This window comes from Maylandia zebra, linkage group LG18 (assembly GCF_041146795.1).
Source record: "Maylandia zebra isolate NMK-2024a linkage group LG18, Mzebra_GT3a, whole genome shotgun sequence".
Lineage (NCBI taxonomy): Eukaryota > Metazoa > Chordata > Actinopteri > Cichliformes > Cichlidae > Maylandia > Maylandia zebra.
In genome coordinates, this window is record NC_135184.1 from 22308402 (window position 1) to 22328038 (window position 19637).

Sequence of the window (19637 nt, forward strand, 5' to 3'; positions counted from 1 at the left end):
CACTACTGTGCTATAGAGATGATATATTAGATATAATGTATTAGAACTGTATAGAGTCAAAGCCTTATGGATACGTGAACTTGGGATTATAACATTTTAAACTTGTCGCTGAGCTTAAATAGTCAAAAGTCAAAGTTTAAAAAAAAATTATTGTTAATATTTAGAGTTAATCCTTTGAAAAAACTCATTAATAAACCTCGATACTGAAGATGTAGAGGTGGCCGAGGCTCAGGAACGAGGTAGGTAGACTAAAATTAAGAATATTGGTCAACGTCAAATTGTGCCTCATGCATTCATTATTATAGGTAAGATAAAGAGCTACATGAATATGTATCTGAATGCATGAATATTCTTTGTTTTGCTGAAAACCCTCTGAGTGGTTAGTAAGACTAGAAAGTGCATACACGTTCACCGGCCACTTTATTGGGTTTACCTGCTCTTTAACACAAACATCTAATCAGCCAATCACATGGCAGCAATTTGATGCATTTCGGTGTGCATACGGGATCATGAAGCTCAGACTGAGCAACAGAATGGGGAAGTGAGCTGATTTTAAGTGGCGGACCAGTCTGTCTGGCACCAGTGCAGAACAACTGTTGATCTGCTGGGATTTTCCCACAAAAACACCAAGAGTACCGAGTAAGGGAGCTCCAGTTCTCTGAGCCAAAATCCCTTGTTGATGTCAGAAGTCAGAGAAGAATCAGTACATTGTTTGGAGCTGATAGGAAGGCAACAGTACTTGAGCCCTTTGTACCAACTGATCATCGTTTAAACAACCACAAGGAAGGTGGAACTAATGAAGTGACCAATCAGTGTAAATGGTCGTCTCTTTCTCTCAGTTTGGATAGGGCAACATTTTCAGTCAACCATCTGCACTTTTTACATTCAGGCAGGGCTTTTTGCTTGATTAGCACAAGAAGTACCTGCAAGACCAAGAACTCACCTGCAATTTTTCAAGATTTTAGTAAAAGCTGAAGCTAAAGAATTTTGTACATTTTGAGTGGAAAAAGGAGGCTAAACCGAATCCAAACAGATTCTGTTTGTGTGCGCACTACTGAAGAGTAGGTGCAGCTACTTTGGCCCCATCTAGTGATCGAAGAGTGAATCACACCAAAGAGCTACCCCCCCCCCCCCCACAAGAATCAAGCAGCTCATTGTGCTGTATATCCAATCATCCTGCTTTTAATACAAAGTCGAGATACAATATCTACATCTATGGTTCGAAAGGAAAGAACAGGTACATAAGTGAGGGGTATGGCATCACCAGAGCTTTTCCCTCAACACATTTCATATAATGTTTCGCGTGTGCCTTTTATATTTCTCTTGACACAATAATCATTAGAAATCGAAGGAATAACATATTTCATATATGTCAAACATTGTCAAGACTTATGGACCACACATAGAGTTCATATGAGAATAATTTCAGGTTCAAACAATAACTTTTCAGGGTGTGTAAAGTGTGTAGCTAGGCAATTCTTATCCATTCTCTGTCAAAAATACACTTGCTACCATGTGCTTTCAAGCAAACTAAACACCAACAGCTTGCCAGGAGGTCTTCACCGATCTGCCCTGTAGTCTGCTCTATATATCTAATTTCTCTGATGCCCTTACACCTATCACGGTGGGGTGAAACGTACCTCCAGCTATGGAGGTTGAACGAGGGAGAGCATCGAAAGGGCATCTCTGTAAACTGAAGCTAGTCCTGCCTCTATTGTACGTACATCTCTAGCTGACTAGTTGGACATCAGTAATCAGTATCAAATAGCACCCTACACTGAGGGCATACGTTATAACAATAAAGCAATTTTCTTTTAAAAAAAAGGAGAAAAAAAAAGCACCAAAATGGACGGTTAAAGACAAAATTAAAAAAGTGACAATATCATACTTTAACAATGGCTCGCCAAAGAAGCAAATAAACATCGTCTTATTGGATAGAACTGCTAGAAATCCCAAATAAATAAAAACAAACTTAAAAAATAACAAAACAGTCATAATAAATATCCTTTAAAAAAAATCATACGAAATAAATATGACGAAGTGAACAATAACAATAAGGCTTTTTTCTTTTTTTTTTCTTTTTTCGCGACAATAAGTACTACATCACATCCAATCCCACGTTATATTTTGTGCTCAGACGTTATGCAACTGTACTGTATAGGACTCCAATGATAGACTGTATGTACACAATCGGTGATTTCGGTCGAGATGTCTGCTATATTGGAACATCGCTGTGCTGTTTAATCACCACGTGGGACCAATCATGACTACATTTCAAATTCAGAAAAAGATAAACAACCATATCGAGGAGTTGTGCAGTCATACTTAATTGGAAGGGGAGGGCGGGGATCTATCAGTCGGTAAAGCTGAGCATGTTCTGTACAACAAGGGTTTAAGGAAAAGAGAAACTTTTAATAGGGTTAACAGGAGGATGGGATAGAGGCAGAGGACTGTTGAAAGTGAGCGGTTCACTACTAGCTTTGAATGTAATTTGAATTTTTTCCTGTAATCGTTCACTGACGGTAGCCTTAGCAAGGAAAAGCAATTAACACAAGGGTTCAACTGCAGAAGCGGCAAAATTCAAGTAGGAGAACTTCAGTGGAGGAAGATGATCGGGACAAAACCAACCAAACAAAAAATTTTCATCCTCGAGTGAAGACAATGCACGGCAATAAAAGCTTTAACACGGTTTGCGCGAGCATGAAGCAGCATGTGAAGGACGCAAGAAAAAAAAATAAAGTCAACGTAAGGCAAAGACATACAGTGAAAACAGAAAAATCTACAGAAAGATGGCTCTCTGAACTCAAGAGAGAGAAAGACACTGACTGGAGCTCAGTTCTTTCTTTCATTAAGCCTCTCTTCAGTAAGCCACTGCTGAACTGAACCGATAGGACTGACATCAAGAGGAGCCGAGCTGGAAGATGAACAAGGACTACAGCAAATAGCGAGCAAGCTTTGTTGAGTGAAGAAAGCAGTAGGTTTTAATCGCTGTTTCGAGGTCAGCTGTTTGGGGCTGCCAACTCATCCTTGTTATTGTGTTGTGTTTTTTTTTAAGGAGCGGTCTCTAGTCTGATTATGTTATGCTGGATGAAAGAAGGAGTCACCTCTCCTTTTAGGCCACAGTTTATGTTCACGCTGCATGGTTTCTCTTGGCACTGTGCATCAGGTAAATGATCATCCACATGCTTCTCCAACAGTCCTCGGGGTGGTGAGTCCATACTGAAGGCTTCTGCTGAGCCACGACCTAGTCAAACTACAGGCAGGACTACTGATGGTAGCAGTAGACACCTTAGAAATAGACTCACAGACACATAGAAACGTTCACCTTTGCACTTTGTAACCCCTTTAGTACATCAAACCAATAGATACAAAGTTGAGGATAAAAAGCCCATTTAGGGTGCAGCAAATATCCAGGCTCTTGTGTTTTTTTTGTTTAGTTTTTTTAAAATCTTTTTTTGTTTGTTTGTTTGTTTTATACACATAGAGTATCATAATTCCTGTTCAGAAGCCATTTGTATTTCACTGGTTCATATTGGAGATAGCTGACCACAACACACATGTATTATACGTCCTTCACACTGGAACACTGAGGTAAGTATATGGATTACACATGGATAGTCTCCACACCCAGCAGCTCCTCAGGGAAACTCCTGCTGAGACGCTGTTAGACAGAGATTTTCTTGTTGCTGTTTTTGTTGCTTTTTGTCCTCGTTGGTGCAGAATTTGAATCTCGCTCCCGGAAAAGGTTCAATGTTCACGTTTATCTCACGCCGTCTTTCTGTTGGCTCACTCGGTTGGTTTTGTTTGTGGACCTCAAAGCAGAAAGATGGATGGATGGTTGTCTGTTCTCTTACGTTGCATAGTGGTCAAAGCTACCCAGGTACTCGAGAGCAGCCTGGTAGCAGAACTGGTACTCGTCCTGTGTGAAAAACACAAGTACAAATAAGGGAAAAATATATTTCCCATAAACAGAGTGTCATATATTTGGAAGAAATGCAGTTCCAAACCAAGCCTGTGGCTTTACAACAAGCTGCTAGTAACAAAGTGCTTACAGATACTTTAAAACTGGCTCTTAGCTAAGGTTTCTGTTATGTATAGACACAACAGTGGCTTCTCCCTTGAGGTATATGCTTTTTTTCATTCATGTTTCTCAAATGATTCATAGGTCAGTGTTGAGTGGCTTAGGAACAAATGAAAAACACTGCTCAGTTCAGGTAAAAAGACTGGCCTGAAAATGAGTGAAAAAGCAGCAAATGTCCAAAGAAAATCTTTAAAAGATCAGCAGAAAGCCAGGAGAACTGTTGCTCATAGAGAAATCAGGTGGTTCAAGACCTTTGCACAATGCTGTATACTTATGAATATGCATTTAGCACTCGAGCACACTTAGAAATATATTTTCATTAATTCCTTACAATTAACATGAAAAAGTCAGATTTTTACTAGAGATAAACCGATCTGATATTACGTATCGGCATCGGTCCGATACTGACCTAAATTACTAGATCGGATATCGGAGAGAAATAAAAAAAAGTAATCCGATCCATTAAATATCAAAAAAGCACCTCACAAAACGTAACTCGGCTCATAACCGTAGCACGTTGGAGCAGTATGCGTCAGGTGATAGAGTGGCTGTGGCGCGAGACCTGTCGACGGTCTGGTTGAGCATTTGGAGCCTCATCTCATCTCCGAGAGAAGTAAAGCAAGTGTGTAAGTTCATCTCTGAATGTTTGTAAAGCATTCCAGTGTTAAGCTTAACCACCGATATATGGAGCGACTGCCTCTCTCTCCCTCCCTCTCCTGTTGCTACTTCAATCCTGAAACTGATCAATGATCAGCTGATCGGCTTTTCTCACTTGTTTGTTTATTGCCCACTTTGCGCCAGAAAGAGGAAACCAGCGGCTGAACAACAGCAGCACGTTTAAGCTTGATAATCTGTTGTTAGAATGTATTTAATATTACTTTCTACACCAGGATCCTTTTCTACGCAGCTGACGGCTGGTAACTGTGCAGGGGCCCCCCTGGCAAAGTTTAGCCAGGGGCATGAACAGGGAAAAGGGGGCACAAAGACATACTTTTCTTTCTTATTCTCATTTAAAATGTCTAGCTTTTAATAAATAATTATCTGAATCTTACACCCAAAGTTTTAATCTGATGTGAAATATATAGAAGTCCATTACTGTATATAGTAACTATTAAGTCTAATATACCCTAGTAAGCTATAGTACTTTTTCCTTTGGGAAGATACCATCTGTGCAGTCTGCAATTCTGTTGAAGAAAGATGTTGAATCTATTTAAATACTGTAGAAAAATAATTGATTTCTGTGCATTTTTCTTCACACTGCATCAAATTAAAGTTGATTATGCATCATTAAGCATCATGAGGTGGAGGGTGGAGGGTTCCCTTTCTCTTTTTCTTTTTTTTTTTGCTGGGAGTTTTCAACCCTGTTAGTTAGGTTGCTTACTCTTTAAAATACCAGAATAGGAAGGATGGAGCAGGTTTAAGTTCATTAGATTGATCAGTTTTGCTGAACTATGAAATATTTTGGTTGCAGTGTATTTTTTGCATACAGGTATAACAGAATAGCTTCAGTCTCTTGTTTTTTAAAACTTGAGTATGAACTTATACAAAATGCAGCAAGATATAAAAAAAAAAACAGTTTTATTGATTAAAAACACTATATCGGATTCATATCATATCGGCAGATATCCAAATTTATGATATCGGTATCGGACATAAAAAAGTGGTATCGTGCCATCTCTAATTTTTACATATAGTAAAACAGTGCACTAGTGCATAGTGTAAAGCACAGCACTTTATCAAATATGCGTTCACATGTTTATGCAAATAAAACTATGAATTAAACCATGTGCATACCTTGCTTCTGTATACAGAATATAACATGACACTGTTACAAAGTGCTCCACCAGCTTGTGTGTGTTGCTGTTACAGTTTACAATGAAAAATTCACACTCTGGGGGCTATTTCCTCCTTTCAGTGTCCTACTTATGCTAATGCAAATGTATATTGATGTGGGTGGGACTGCTCATCAATAGCTAGCGCTGCCTAAATGACATTAAGGCTTTGCCTGTGTTATTGTAGCATGGATTAAAAATATGCAGTACAGTTCAGCATGCCAAGCTGCGAAGCACTTTAGCTTCTTGGGCAGATAATGAATATAATTCTAAACTCTTATGCTAGTGACATTTCTGTTCTTTTCCCAGATCTGACTGCAAATACATACACAACCAGTGGAATTATGATCTCGTTTATGTGGTTAACATTTCCATCTCTGATACTTTGGGTGAATTTTAAACGCTTGGTGATAATATGAATCTAATGGTTTCTTAATCCACATTATTCTTTACAAAAAGACTTTAATAGAGAGATTTTCCTTTAATCACCAAATAGTTAAAATAAACGATAAGCTAAATGTCAAATACCACCATTCTCATTAATGCAGCGCTCTACTTCACTGTCTCTGCCCTGGTTAATGAGTAAGCCTGGAAGAGTTTGAAAGGCGGTCGGTTCACATGTGCCTGCATCATGTTTTAGTAAGAAGCTTTTGTCTGAAGAAGAATAAAAAGAAAAAGTTAATGAGTGTGTGTTTACCTCAGTCTGCACCATGGCTGGTCTCTGTGTCCGCAGCATTTTGACAGTTTGGAAGATGTCTACCGCCCCTTCGTAACGCATCCGCTCCAAGACAATGCTCAGAGTGATAAAGACACCTGTCCGCCCCACGCCGGCACTGCAGCCACAAAGGAAAACAATTTTACTAGAGTATGTAGTGTGTCAGATCAACAGTGTGCTGGATTCTCACACACACTACTGTTATTACAAAGGCGAGAGTCACATTAAACTGTGATTTAATTACCAATGACGAGTTGTCTAATATAAAGTCCGGTGCTTACCTGCAGTGAACGCAGATTGGTCCATCCTGGCCAAACTGCTCCTTGGTTTTGTGCACTTGGCCAATGAAATCGATGAAGCCCTCCCCAGATTTGGGCACACCTTGCTCTGGCCAATCAGTGAACTGGAACTGACGCACTGTTCGTGACTGGCCGTCCTGGGGGAGCGAAGAATCAGTTAAAACAATAACCTGCACACTATATGGATGTGAACATCTATCTGATGTCTTTCTCACATATTCAGACGCTTGTCCTTGAATGTGCAGTTGGTCTTCATGCAAGGTGATTATTTCGAAATGATTATTTACAAAGCTTCCTCTCGCTGTATTGACTGAGGAGTGAGACTGCCAGGCAATATCCTCTCTTCCTTCTAATGATTACTGTTATCTGATCCTGGATCAGTGGTTGTGGTTAACTTAAAGCTGTAACGTCAGTGCGTCTGCTATTGTCAGCCTCTCAGAAGGCAATTACATCTTTTCTCTTCTGCTCAGCCTTTCTGACTCCCCTTTAATGGAGATCAATAGAGCATCTGTCAATGTGGCGTCGGGGCAGGACAGGCTTAACTGGATTTATGTATGACTGACACGTGTGTGTGTGTGTGTGTGTGTGTGTGTGTGTGTGTGTGTGTGTATTCACACACACACACACACACACACAATGTCACACAATGTGTGTGTACACACACACACACAATGTCAAGGTAATCTGGAGACAGCATGGTTGAATGAGTGATCCATAGGAGTCTGTCAATATCTTGAACCTGCTGTGTTACACACATTCACATAGAAAACACACACTAACCAGCACACACTACAGGTCGATAGTACATGCTGTGCGCCACTGCCTGCTAACAGCACTGACAAAATACTCCTGAATAACCTCAGAGTGTGATGTTACACCGTTTTCTGAATGCAACATGCAAGAGGACACTTTAAGCAAAGCATGAACCAACCCTGGCATCTGTAACTTTGAACTCTCGGAGGATGTACTGAGGCATGTTGTACTCCGCCATGGGGTCCACCACAAAGTACTGATACCTTGCTGAGCGCTCAGCGGGCCAGTACTGGTGACACTTCTCCTGTCAGAGCAGAACACATAAGAAGTCTTCAGTAATCATATGCAAGAGGGCTGCAATGTTACAAGACCTGTTGTTTATTTAGCTTTGTGTATTTTGTCCATACCCGTCCCATTTCTCTCAGCTTAGTGAGCATAACTACTATAGTGGAGTTGTGTTCCCACAGCATTCTCCAGAAGTCCTCTGTAGTCTCAGCCAGTGGACCCTGGGTGGCAATGTAGCCTCTCTGCTGCCTACACACAAACGCACACAAACACACATTATGTTGTCACCTCCTTTTCCCTCCTTGTTTCTTCATCTGTCAAGAATCAGACTTAAAAGGGGGTCAGGCTGCAGGCAAGAAAAGCAACAGTCACAACATGTGTGTACAATGACTCTGAATGCCTGAATCATCAGAAAGTCTTCACTGGACCAAAATGAGTGCCATGCAGCAAGACAAATAGTGGCAACATGTACACAGTAATGACAGATCTGACAGGAAGTGACAGGTGAGAGCAATGTGGTGAAAAGCTATCCAGTCCATTCACTCATCAAACCATCATAAGAGGACCGCAGCGGAGGGAGGAGGTCAGGTCATATTAGCGTTTGCAGGACGAAAACATACCTGTAACCGTCTATGTAGCTGGCGTTGATGTAGTCGGACCCCTCCAGTCCTCTGATGGGCTGGAGGCACACGCGAGTGGTTTCATAGGGCATGATGTTAACTAGTCGGTTCTTGAATTTGTTGCAAGGCAGGTTGGCTGTGACGAACCTGGACGTGTGGGCTTTGGTGTTAGCCAGGCGCTGGGTGGAGAGAAAATGAAGGAAAGTGTTTATATTCTTTTAAATGCGCAGTCAGTAATTTTTTTCCTACTGTGGGCATCATGGATAGAATCATGCACTTGAATTGAGAGGGGTAAGAAATCTACCCTCTACTGACATCTGCTGGTGACATTTTCCACACTGTATCTTTAAGTATATGAATCAAGTAAATGTTTTTCAAATCACTCTTAAATCATCTTTCTGATTATTTAATTGATTATTTAATCCAATAACTGTTTAACAACAGCCCAAACACACAAAATAATCAGTTTGCTGCCAAAAAGTAAAACAACAGCATAAATTCATGTAGTCATAGCTGAGAAACTGGAACAAGCCAAGAGTTATCTTAACTACTTAATAAATTGAAAATAGTACAGGCTCTAATTATCTTTTTTATTTTTATCACAAAGATATGGGTGTTATATCACCATTGGGCCTCTAACAATATTTTCTATACTAAACCAACCTGTGAGGCAAAGATCACGTCTAGCTTAAAGGTTTACAACTCACAGACACACTATCAAACCAATTATTTCAAATGGGCACTTCTTTTTTGAAATTTGGAGACAATGTTGCCAATATTTTCTACATCTCAAACAAATATCAGACGTCAAATCTGCTTGCCTTCCATTTCATTTAAATGGTTTCCAGCTCCACTGCCTCCACTCTCACCTTAAACTCCAGCTCCATGCCAATCACATGCTCTCCGCTCTCCACCTTGGACAGCTTCTGCATGTAGGAGTAGAGACTCCTGGCAGCCACTTCAGTGTTTCCGCATGCCACAGCCTCCAGAAGGGCCTCGTGGATGAAGCTGTACTGGTCCTCCGTTTGCACCATGTAGTTCCTCTGTGAGCGCATCAGGGTCACGTGACCGTAGATGTCCACAGTGCGCTCGTGTCGGATGCGCTCTAGCATGGCGTCGATGACAATGAAACAGCCAGTGCGACCAACACCGGCACTGACATAGGAGGAGGAAAGACGTCTTATATACTGATATTTTCTTCAGTAAGATTTCTTTAAAGATTACAATGTTTTTATGGGTCTTTTCAGAAGTTCAGGTCAAATGTAAAAATAGCTGATGCTTGGCCCAAAGACTGGGAATAAAAAATTAGCCGAAATGATATAATCTACTAAAAATATAAAGAATGAACAGGACAAACTGTATTTTTCCAGTGGCTACATTGCATCCTACGCAATGATAGCAAGTCCTCTCACACTATTTCTGTTGACCACTGGAGAGTTAAGGAATTTTCTGTACTCAGCCAAGAAACAGTTCCCAGCATAACCAACCAGTGAAAATGCAATTTTCAATCTCTTCAGTTTTTTGCAGATCAAACAGCTGTGAAATTTAGTGAGCTCCGCAAGGGTCGGATATTGTTACCTTCAGATGAAATTAGCGTAGCAAATCAGCCACTTTCCCAGTCATTTTTCCAAGTTAAACGCTCCCTCAATAAAGCTTCACAGTCATGATGAAAGCCGCATTGATCCTATTTATCTCCAAGATAGATTAAATGTGGGTGTGAGCATACCTGCAGTGAGCAATGATAGGTCCAGCATCAGGGGGGTTGCAGGCTTTGACTCTGCGTAGGAAGTTGAGGAAGGGGGTGGGATACTCTGGCACGCCGTGATCGGGCCAGGCTGTGAACTGGAACTGACGCACCTCTCGCCTTTCGCTGCTTCCACTCTGATGTGAGAAACATGTGAGAAAAACTGAGGTTAGTGTCACTTAAGCCAAAACAACTTGTATGGCGACATTTGTAAGCTTCATTAGCACAGACTCTTATAAAAAAAGTTGATTAAACAAAAGAGGTGGAAGTTGTTAAATTTAACCATCTTTGACAAGATTAATTATCTATTATTGCAAGTGTGTGTTCCAAAAACCATCTTGAGCTTAGGAATGAAATGGTTCAATAATTTCCTTTGGGAATAAAATGAGTGTGTCAATAGTACAGTTAAAACCTGGAGGAGGATTTGTAGAGCAATGCAGAAAGAAAAGTGGAATGATTTTATTTGAGAGAAATCTCACAGGATACAGAATTTAAACCAAATAGGAAAGATAATGTTTTTAACTTAGTGGCTATAACGGGACTAGTCAGACTTTTAGCAAATATACCAAATAATCAGTTTTAAGACAGATAGAATATTTGATGTGTTAGAAAAAGTGGAAACTGAGTGAGGTGTGTACACACATTAAATTATGACTATAATAAGATGCAATAGATACAAAGCCGAATGCAAATGAAGCAAAGAAATCAGATGCTTAATAAAATTCATAAACCTACCAGTTTCTTATTTTGGTAGGAATGTAATTTAAAAACAAACACGGATTAAATCTTGATCCCAGAAATTTCCTCTAAAATTAATGTAAATTTATACATGTTTTTATTCATGCAAATTATTTAATGCGTAATCAAAGTTCACAGGGATCTGCATTTAAAAACACAAAACTGACCACTGGTCTTAAGACGAAAAGAATTTACTCAAAATAATTGAACTGAAAACAAGAAACAAAGGGTTATTTTGATATGTAGGAGTTAGCATGTTTGCTAACTTTTTTATGTATGGATAGCTACAAAACATCACAAAATGTCTTTAGCTCACAGGGGAAAGAGAAAAGCACAACCCCAATATCAAAAAGAGGACTGCTAGTGTACACACAATCTGATAACCCAGTATTGGTGTTATTCCTACATCATCACAACAATATTGTATGAGTATTCAGTTAGCATTAGCCAAGACATTAGCTAATGCTATTAAAAACTATCACTACCAAACCAAGATTAGTAAGCTAAATGTGGCTAACAACAAACCTCAGTTTAATCATACGTTTACCATGTTGTATAGAAAGCTATTGAAATACCGACTATTTGATCCAAAAGAGTTTTATATTAAGAGAGTGGGGTTTTTTCGACTCCACATTGCAAAGCTATGACATCACAACAATGCGATTTGTCAGCTGCAATGCTGATGCTGGACCAACATTATTATGATGATGCAGGATACACATCTATTGCTCCCACTGTTGGTCCCCAGCCTAACATAAGGGGGCTGGCTGGGTAAGGACATCCGCTGTAAAAAAGGTGAGCAGCTGAAAGAAGCTATTCGTACATAAAAGTACTTCAGCCTACTATTATTATTCTCTTCGTCATTTGTTAATCTAACGCAACATTTTACAACACATAAACAAATATTTCGAGAGGTGGAGTATTACTTGGAAACTACAGCTGGCCTAGTTTCTGTTTGTAAGTAGGCCAGAGAGAGACGCGCCAGTCTGACGGTCCTAGATTAGCCCTGTGCCACAAGAAATTGCTCTGCCTCCAACAGAGATCAAATCACAGTCCCTGACACAGGGAGGCTGGCCTGGTTTGAACACTCCACGAAGCCCAGACTAATCTATTATCCTCTGTGTTCACACGCGCTGCTCGCTCATGATTACTTCAGTTGCTCCTGCTTCCAAATTGTAAGTTCAAGAGATCAAAGCTGTTCTCTGTGGATATGTCCGTAAACTTAGGGAGGTGAGGGCAGAGAAGTGAATCGAGGGGCACACAGGTGGAACAGGAGGCGTGAAATAATGTACCTTATGCAGGGAGAAGGTGCGAACACAGAAAGTGGCCAGCTCCATTGTGTCCAGCAGCGTGGCCTGGATCATCCCGTATGTCTCCGTGCCACGACTCGGCCAGTACTGATCGCACTTGATCTGCGAGGATCGAAGAAAAGCATTAGCCTCATCGGTACTGCAGTTCTCAGAAGAAAAGCGACGTTCTTCTTCAGTTTCATGTATGCAGTATGACTCTGGATAATTGAAATTGCAGATGTGGGTCAGTGGGTAAGGTCTTGCTTTCTTACCCGTGACTTCTCCTCCAGGCGTGTCATCATGACGACAGAAGCAGCCCGTTGCTCCCACACCATCCTCCAAAAGTCCCCGAACGTCTCTGGCAGCGGCCCCTGCGTCGCGATGTAGGCATTCTGCTTCCTGTAGCCATCAATGTAGTTGGCGTTGATGTAGTCGCTCCCCAGGATACCTGCAAGCGAGACACTTCTGAGTCTCTTGCTAAACTGCAATCTGCGCAAGTGGCACAATAAATTAACCCCCGTGTATGACATCCAACAGCCTAACGAACTGTTTGTTTCTGACAGCCGTGGCTTCCAGCAGACAGGCTGCTGGATGACTAGTGGACGACAGCAAACAAACAAGAATCTGTCGGTGTAAATTCATGAGCTCCAGATCAAAACCATTCCCCTCCTCCTTGTTCTGGAGGAGAGCGGGCTGCACTTGGATGCACTCACGCTGTTTGTCAGTCTCATGCCACTGCACACAGTTGGTCTCAGCACTGTTCGCAAATTCAGATTTCATCTATCATGTAGCTCTCGCATCACTCTCCCCATACCAACTCTTTGTGTGCTATGCACCCACCCGTCAGCTCAAACATGCCCCGCCCCCTCCATTAGGAACTCTCACAATCTTCTTTAATTGACATTCATTTCCAGCAAATCCTCACCATCTATGGGAGACAGGATGACTCTGGTGTGGTCGTACGCTATGACGTTGGCGTAGCGGTTTTTGGGCTTGTTAACTTCCAGATTGGAGTGTTCCCAGGTGAACTGCTGACTCGGGTCGATTGACTGCGAGAGAGCAACAAAATACGTGCATTAATAGCGTGTGCTGGCATATTTAGTGGTGCATTTGAGGATAATGGAAAGAGAGCACTCTGTAATGTAGACGAGTTACAGCAATAAATTGCGCTGCTGAATAAATCATGAACAAGCAGCCTGCACGCAGGTAAACAAATGTTAAGTAACACTTGTTTTATGAAGGCTTAACAGGCTTAACATCGCCAAATAACAGAATGGTATCTATTTATTATATGGAATGATAATATACAGTATTTCTCACCTCGTACTCCTGGGAGAGTCTCAGGTTGTCGTTGGCTTTCAGCAGCTCTATGTGCTCAGCCAGCTCGCTGATGGGGATGGGAGGATGGCTCATCATTCCTGCGTTACAATGAGGGTCAGAGGTCACGCAGACTTCAGCTCAGCGACCTAAATTGCCGCCGCTCGACATCACTCATATGCAAAGATGCGACGATAATTATACAATCAGACAACATCACATATCATTAAGGAACACGCTGAGGCAGAAAATCAATTTTGATCCATGTGCGCGGACAAAGTGAGGCGAGGTTTGTTTGTTTGTAAATTGTTTTTCTTTGATAAATTGCTTTCTCTGTGATCAGAGGAGCAGCGACTCAGAGAAAACAAACACAGACAGAACACTAATTAGGAGGGCGGTGCACGCACGCACGCACGCACGCACGCACGCACGCACACACACACACACACACACACACACGCGCACGGATGCACACAAAGGAAGCAACCTCTGCCTCGTACAGTCGTTTCTTTAGAGAAGCTATAGCAATCTATTCCCCATTCAAAAGGCAAACACTTTCAACAATAAATCAAACTAACACAAACTCTGTGTGCAATAAACAGATTTCACAATGCCAGATTCCAGAACGCATTTTCGATGTTTGGGTGATTTATAATGCACGCAGATGCACTATGAAAAGCATTTGACGCGCTGTGCTGCTACAGCCGTCAAACACGTGCTCACATCAACGCTGATTTTTCTCTAAAGGCAGGCACTGCAGCACCCGCAGGTAAGCACGACAAAACGTTCAAGTCGGGACCGGAATGACCTCAGATAGGATCGGCCGGTTTTGTTGGAAACAAATTTCAGCGTCTCAAAAGCACAAATCTCAGGGGAGAAGAAGTGGGCGAGGAGGGAGCGTCAAGGTTGCTGCCACGCGAGCATGAAAAATTCTCATGATGAAAGAAGCTCTGAAGTGCTTTCTTCTGTATGTGTGAGAGTGTGTGTGTGTGGGGAGGGGGATTCTTTGCTTCCCAGGAACATGTGGGGAAAAAAAGAAACTTTAGACCTTTATCTATTGATTAAATAAAAATCTTTCTCATTTGCCCTTTAATATCCTGGCAGGTGACCTTTCTCTGTGGTGACACATCTCGCCACCTTTTTCAACAAGGACCCCGAAACGCTTCTATAAATTGCAACCACAAAAAATACACAGAGAGCGGTGATTAAATTCCTTCAGGTCATGTGTTATTAGGATGGTGCTAACTGAACGGGAAGAAGTGAAAGCGAAGCCTCATTGGCCCGTTGCCTCGACCGAAGCAGCTGTGTTGTTAGATCTCGCTCGGTAGGGGGTGGGAAGCAGCAAAATCTGTGTATTTACTTCAAAGTGAGGCTTTGGTTGGTTATGCTGGCGAGAAGAGAGCCAATTGCTTTACAAATGATCACTGTTAACCCACAGCATAACTTCTGAGAATCCGCTCTGAGCTCTAAACATTCAAGATTGATAAGGCAGATTTCTGTCATTTCTGTTTGTTCTGATGCTACTTTCTGCAGCTTGGCATGTGGATTGTGGGCGAGCGGAGATAATCAGATTTTGTCACACCGTGATGACTCAGCCGTGACTAAGCAGTGACTGTACTACCTGGGTAGAAGCCATTTTGATCTCAGAAACGACTAGAAGCTGCCAGGTATGTGTTGGCTGTGATGAGGAGGAAAACTTTCTCAATCTCGTCTGTGGGTTTCTACCAGGAATAAAACTGCCGGCATGAATATTTCATTTTCAAACGATGAGCAATCAAAAGTAGATTTTATCGTTCAGAACAAAAAGTGTTTCTTCAGGTGCCCGTGGAGGCGCACGCTGCCTACCGGGAGTCTGGAAGTTGATGCGTCTCATCTCCACGGGATCGGTCGGGTGATGGGCCATCATCTCGGCGTTGCTCAAAAGGCTCTTGGTTCCAGGTTCAGAGTCTTTGCGCTTACTGCTGAAACACCAGTGAGTCAAAAGAGCAATTAGCACATGCAAACAAACCGGGGACAGGAAAGCAGGCTCGGTACTGACACGTCATTAGCATGGCCGCTTGATTCGCGTAAACACAGCATTAACAGATACAGTGTTTAAGTCCTTGTACAAGTTCTTTGTACAGCATCTGGTATCTTGTAATTACTGTGGGTTAAAATGTACAAAGAGCTTGACATTGGTTTAATCTTACCTGTCAGGTTTGCTGCTTCCAGTGAAATGGGAGCATGGGCAGGAATAATTAGAGGAAGAAAGGGAAGGAAATGGACAGATTGTTAGAGAGGAAAATCAATATTTTGCATTAGCATTCAAATGCTTGAAGGCTTGCAGCAGATATCACAGGCTTACAGCAGGGTCAGACTGCTTGATGGCTGTCTGAGGAATGAACAAAATTTCCAAATTCATAGAGAATTTGGTGAATGTTGAGCTGTCGTGGAAGAGTATAACAGCAGGAGGTGCAACAAGGATATAAGCATAGTACCTGAGTGTGTATGCTTAATGTTGCTGCACTGTCTAAAACCCATCAGTGAGCCACACGGGCGCAGCTGGAACATGGATGATAAGTAATGGCACCGTCGTTTATCTTGACTCGAGTTTTGACGCATAATCGCGCTGCTGTAAATACTCACTAGCAACCACAAATGTATTTTACTCTAGTTGCTGTAAATAGTCGCTGACACATATTTGTTTGCCAAAAAATACAGTCCCTAAATATTAGGGGTGCAATGATATTCGTATCGATATTGAACCGTTCGATACAGTGCTTTCGGTTCGGTACGCATATGTATCGAACAATACAACATTTGTAATTTATTTTATCAACTTTCCTTCTGACGATGCTGTCTGTGTGGAGCGCTCAGTGAATCTGTGTTCGACTACTCCGCCTAGGCTGCACTGTCGAGCGCAGATCCACTGAGCGCTCCACACAGACAGCATAGTCAGAAGGAAGAGCGCAGGGCAAGCTAGCGAGACAGAAGTTAAGCTCTCCTTGCAACATGGCAAATTGAACCTCCCCCCCTCATTCAGATCTGGCGTTTGGAATTATTTTGGTTTTCATGTGACGTATGACCCTGAAGGTAAGCGAGTCATGGACTAAAGTAAAACAGTATGTTGGATGTGCCATGCAATGCTCAATTACATTGGTGTGAACTAGTGTGTTAGCGCAGTTAGCTCGTTAAGTGTTGGCTGTCTAGCCCCATGCACGGGCTATCAGGGGTAGCTCGTTAACGGAGATTTGCCGTGTTGTGGCGTTAAGGTCATTTTAACGAGGTTAACCTGAAAGCACTAGTGGGAACACAACGAATATGACTGCACATTTACGCCGACATCATCCTAGTGCAAAGACAAAAACAACAAGCATGCATGCTACAAACTTTACCGAGTCATTTAGACAGCTGTTAGCACATGATTCTCCTTATGGGGACCTGATATGTTTAATATGCTGCTGAGAATATAGCCCAGAAGAAGCGTATAGTATAGCTTTTATTTTGGAAAGAGCCATTTCTCTGTAATAAACTCTCTTTTCCAAAGATGAGTGATTCCTCAATCAGATACAGGGCTCGCAAAATCGCTAGCCTGACGTCCTGGGGCTAGAGATTTTTCCAGTCGGGCTACCAAAATCTATCTCTGCCCTGCCCGTCGGCCTATCATAGGAAGGAAAAATATATGTCAATGCTTTTGCATTCTTTCAGAAATGTAGCTGGGTAATTATGTCATTGGCATCGGTGAGCCACTGTCAATATGTGACATATTGAAATCGCGTTTGAATTTGCGCTTGTTTTTTGCTTTCACTTTGCAATCGCGTGAACTGTGTATAGAGAGCGACAGTACTGATTGGTGAGTGATGATAATTTGCGCACCAATTCCTCTGACATCGTCTTATTAATCGTTAGCTTACTATGCAAACATGACAAGTGAAATCTCCCGCAGCAAGCTTAAACATGTGAGAGGTTGATCGTGCAGAGAATCGCTGAGCTTATGTGAGTGAGTGTGTAAAAGCATTTCAGTTCTGCTGAGCCAAATAAGACAGGTCAGGGTGAAGAAGTGACAGCCAAAGAAAAGCTTACCACAAAACGGAGAAGTTATGACAAATCAGACTATAAGGCAAAAAGAAAGTGCAGCTTTATGGTTTCATGGACAAAATAATTTCTGTGGCTGCAATATGACGAGCTAAATAACCAGGGCTGCACATAAGTGGTCCACAGGTGCGCATTCGCTGTCAAAATAAAAAACACGCACAAGGGTTAGGGTTAAATTTAAAAACTTACTTTTGAGTTAAAATATATATTTATAATTTTAATAAATGACAAATTAAAAAGGCATGAACATTTTATTTTGTATCGAGAAAATATCGAACCGTGACACCAAAGTATCGAACCGAACCGTGAATTTTGTGTATCGTTGCACCCCTACTAAATATATAATGTATTATATGTGTGGGACATCTTCAAAGATTGACATATTCAGTTAGAATGAATATTCACAAACAGCGAGGCTGAAACACATGAAAAGATTTCTGCGCATTTCATGGAGTTTGATGTCATTGTGAAAAGTTTTGACTAAAGTCAGTCTTATCCTTGAAGAGTCATAATCAAAGCTGCTGTGGCATTTACCCAGTGTGACCAAGAGTGTGAGTTAGCGTCATGGTTGGAAAATTTGACATTTTATTTTTATGAAGTCCATCCCACTCACTTTTTGTACAGGAGGATGGCGATAACGATGCAGATGATGAAGACTACAGCCAGGACTGGTCCAACCACCCAGATCAGACCGTCACCTGCATCGAATGGCTGCGGGTCTGAGTCCGGGGCAATCACGCGGTCTGTGTACGGGCTGGCCACGTACATCTTCTGTAAAAAAAAACGTAAACGAAAAAACACCACAGAAGAAGATGATCACAAAATTGTGGACAGGCAGTGACAAAAAAGGGCATTTTATTTTTTTGTGTTTTACTTTGGTCTACCGTGAACACCTGAGACTAAATTCCAATTTGATGCACTCTCTATCTCTGTGGATTACTGCAGCAGGTGTGGATTAGGATCACCAGGAAAACTGGAGAGAACCTGAAAACCTGAGCCTGGTGTTTCCTCACAACAAATCCCCACATTCTTCAGGCTGAGTGAGATCTTCACTCCAATGCATCTCTGTTTGATTTGTGCCATTCAAAATACTGCTTCTCATCCATCCTGCTCCCGTAGTGAAAATACCGATGATAAGACTGGTTATTTTTAAAATTTATTTAACACTCTTTTGATGTATTTTGGCAAATATTTATTTATCGGCCTTCATTCTCTTGCTCTTTTTGTCATGTCATTCTAAAGACTATGACACAGAGAAGTAAGTGTAGAGTCGAATCGTTTGTTTTCTCCCTCAGGTTTTTCATTTTTTTTTGCAAAAGTAAAACAGGGTCAGTGTTTGCATTATTGCTGAGCTGTTGCAGTGGATTGCATTAGACTGAAAACATGTCCGTATAATTGTGATCAGTCATATAATGTGCAGGCATTTGTGCCTTTATTTTTCCTCAGCATTTTAGACAGTAGCTCAAAAAAAATGTACCTAACCTTACTGTTGCTCGAACTGTTGCTTTTTATTAGTTCTGCAGAAGTTTGGAAGAGCATCCCCTGAGCTAGAAGGGATCCAATAATGAAAAAAATCTAATATAAAGACCCTAGTCTAATTTTAAGTTGTATATTTATGTCTATTCCAGTTTGAATGCACATACATAGCAGGGGTGCATGAGGCAATATTTCTTCCACTGCCACAGCGGGTACACTCACTCTTTATTAGCAGTGGTGATGGAAGTATGTGAGGGTTATTGCCTTTTGCTTACAACACTTTGACTGATGGGCATTTTATTGTTTTAGCAGCTCGGCCGTATTGATTACAATGTATAGTGACAGCCTGCAGGAGAGAAACGCGGACAGCCTGGAATGTGGGAGCAGTTTAAAAAAAAACAAACAGGGAAAAGA

General features: G+C 41.5%; 1 protein-coding gene across 6 annotated transcripts in view; it reads right to left on the minus strand.

Moving 5' to 3' along the window:
• Window positions 1-1166: 1166 nt before the first annotated feature.
• ptprsb (protein tyrosine phosphatase receptor type Sb) overlaps window positions 1167-19637 on the minus strand; it is a 71539-nt gene continuing 53068 nt past the window's right edge. For 3 of the 6 annotated variants that reach the window (XM_076876407.1, XM_076876409.1, XM_076876410.1), the window contains 15 exons: window positions 18361-18518; window positions 15863-15877; window positions 15519-15631; window positions 13677-13774; window positions 13282-13405; window positions 12629-12804; window positions 12360-12479; window positions 10312-10466; window positions 9455-9740; window positions 8586-8764; window positions 8088-8214; window positions 7859-7984; window positions 6910-7064; window positions 6611-6746; window positions 1167-3919 (listed from right to left, as the gene is read on the minus strand). In XM_076876407.1, the coding sequence (XP_076732522.1) occupies window positions 3851-3919; window positions 6611-6746; window positions 6910-7064; window positions 7859-7984; window positions 8088-8214; window positions 8586-8764; window positions 9455-9740; window positions 10312-10466; window positions 12360-12479; window positions 12629-12804; window positions 13282-13405; window positions 13677-13774; window positions 15519-15631; window positions 15863-15877; window positions 18361-18518 (2037 nt within the window). In that variant the 3' untranslated portion in view covers window positions 1167-3850. The remainder of the gene's footprint in view (window positions 3920-6610; window positions 6747-6909; window positions 7065-7858; window positions 7985-8087; window positions 8215-8585; window positions 8765-9454; window positions 9741-10311; window positions 10467-12359; window positions 12480-12628; window positions 12805-13281; window positions 13406-13676; window positions 13775-15518; window positions 15632-15862; window positions 15878-18360; window positions 18519-19637) is intronic. The other 3 variants (XM_076876408.1, XM_076876411.1, XM_023154614.3) reach the window with 2 other exon arrangements.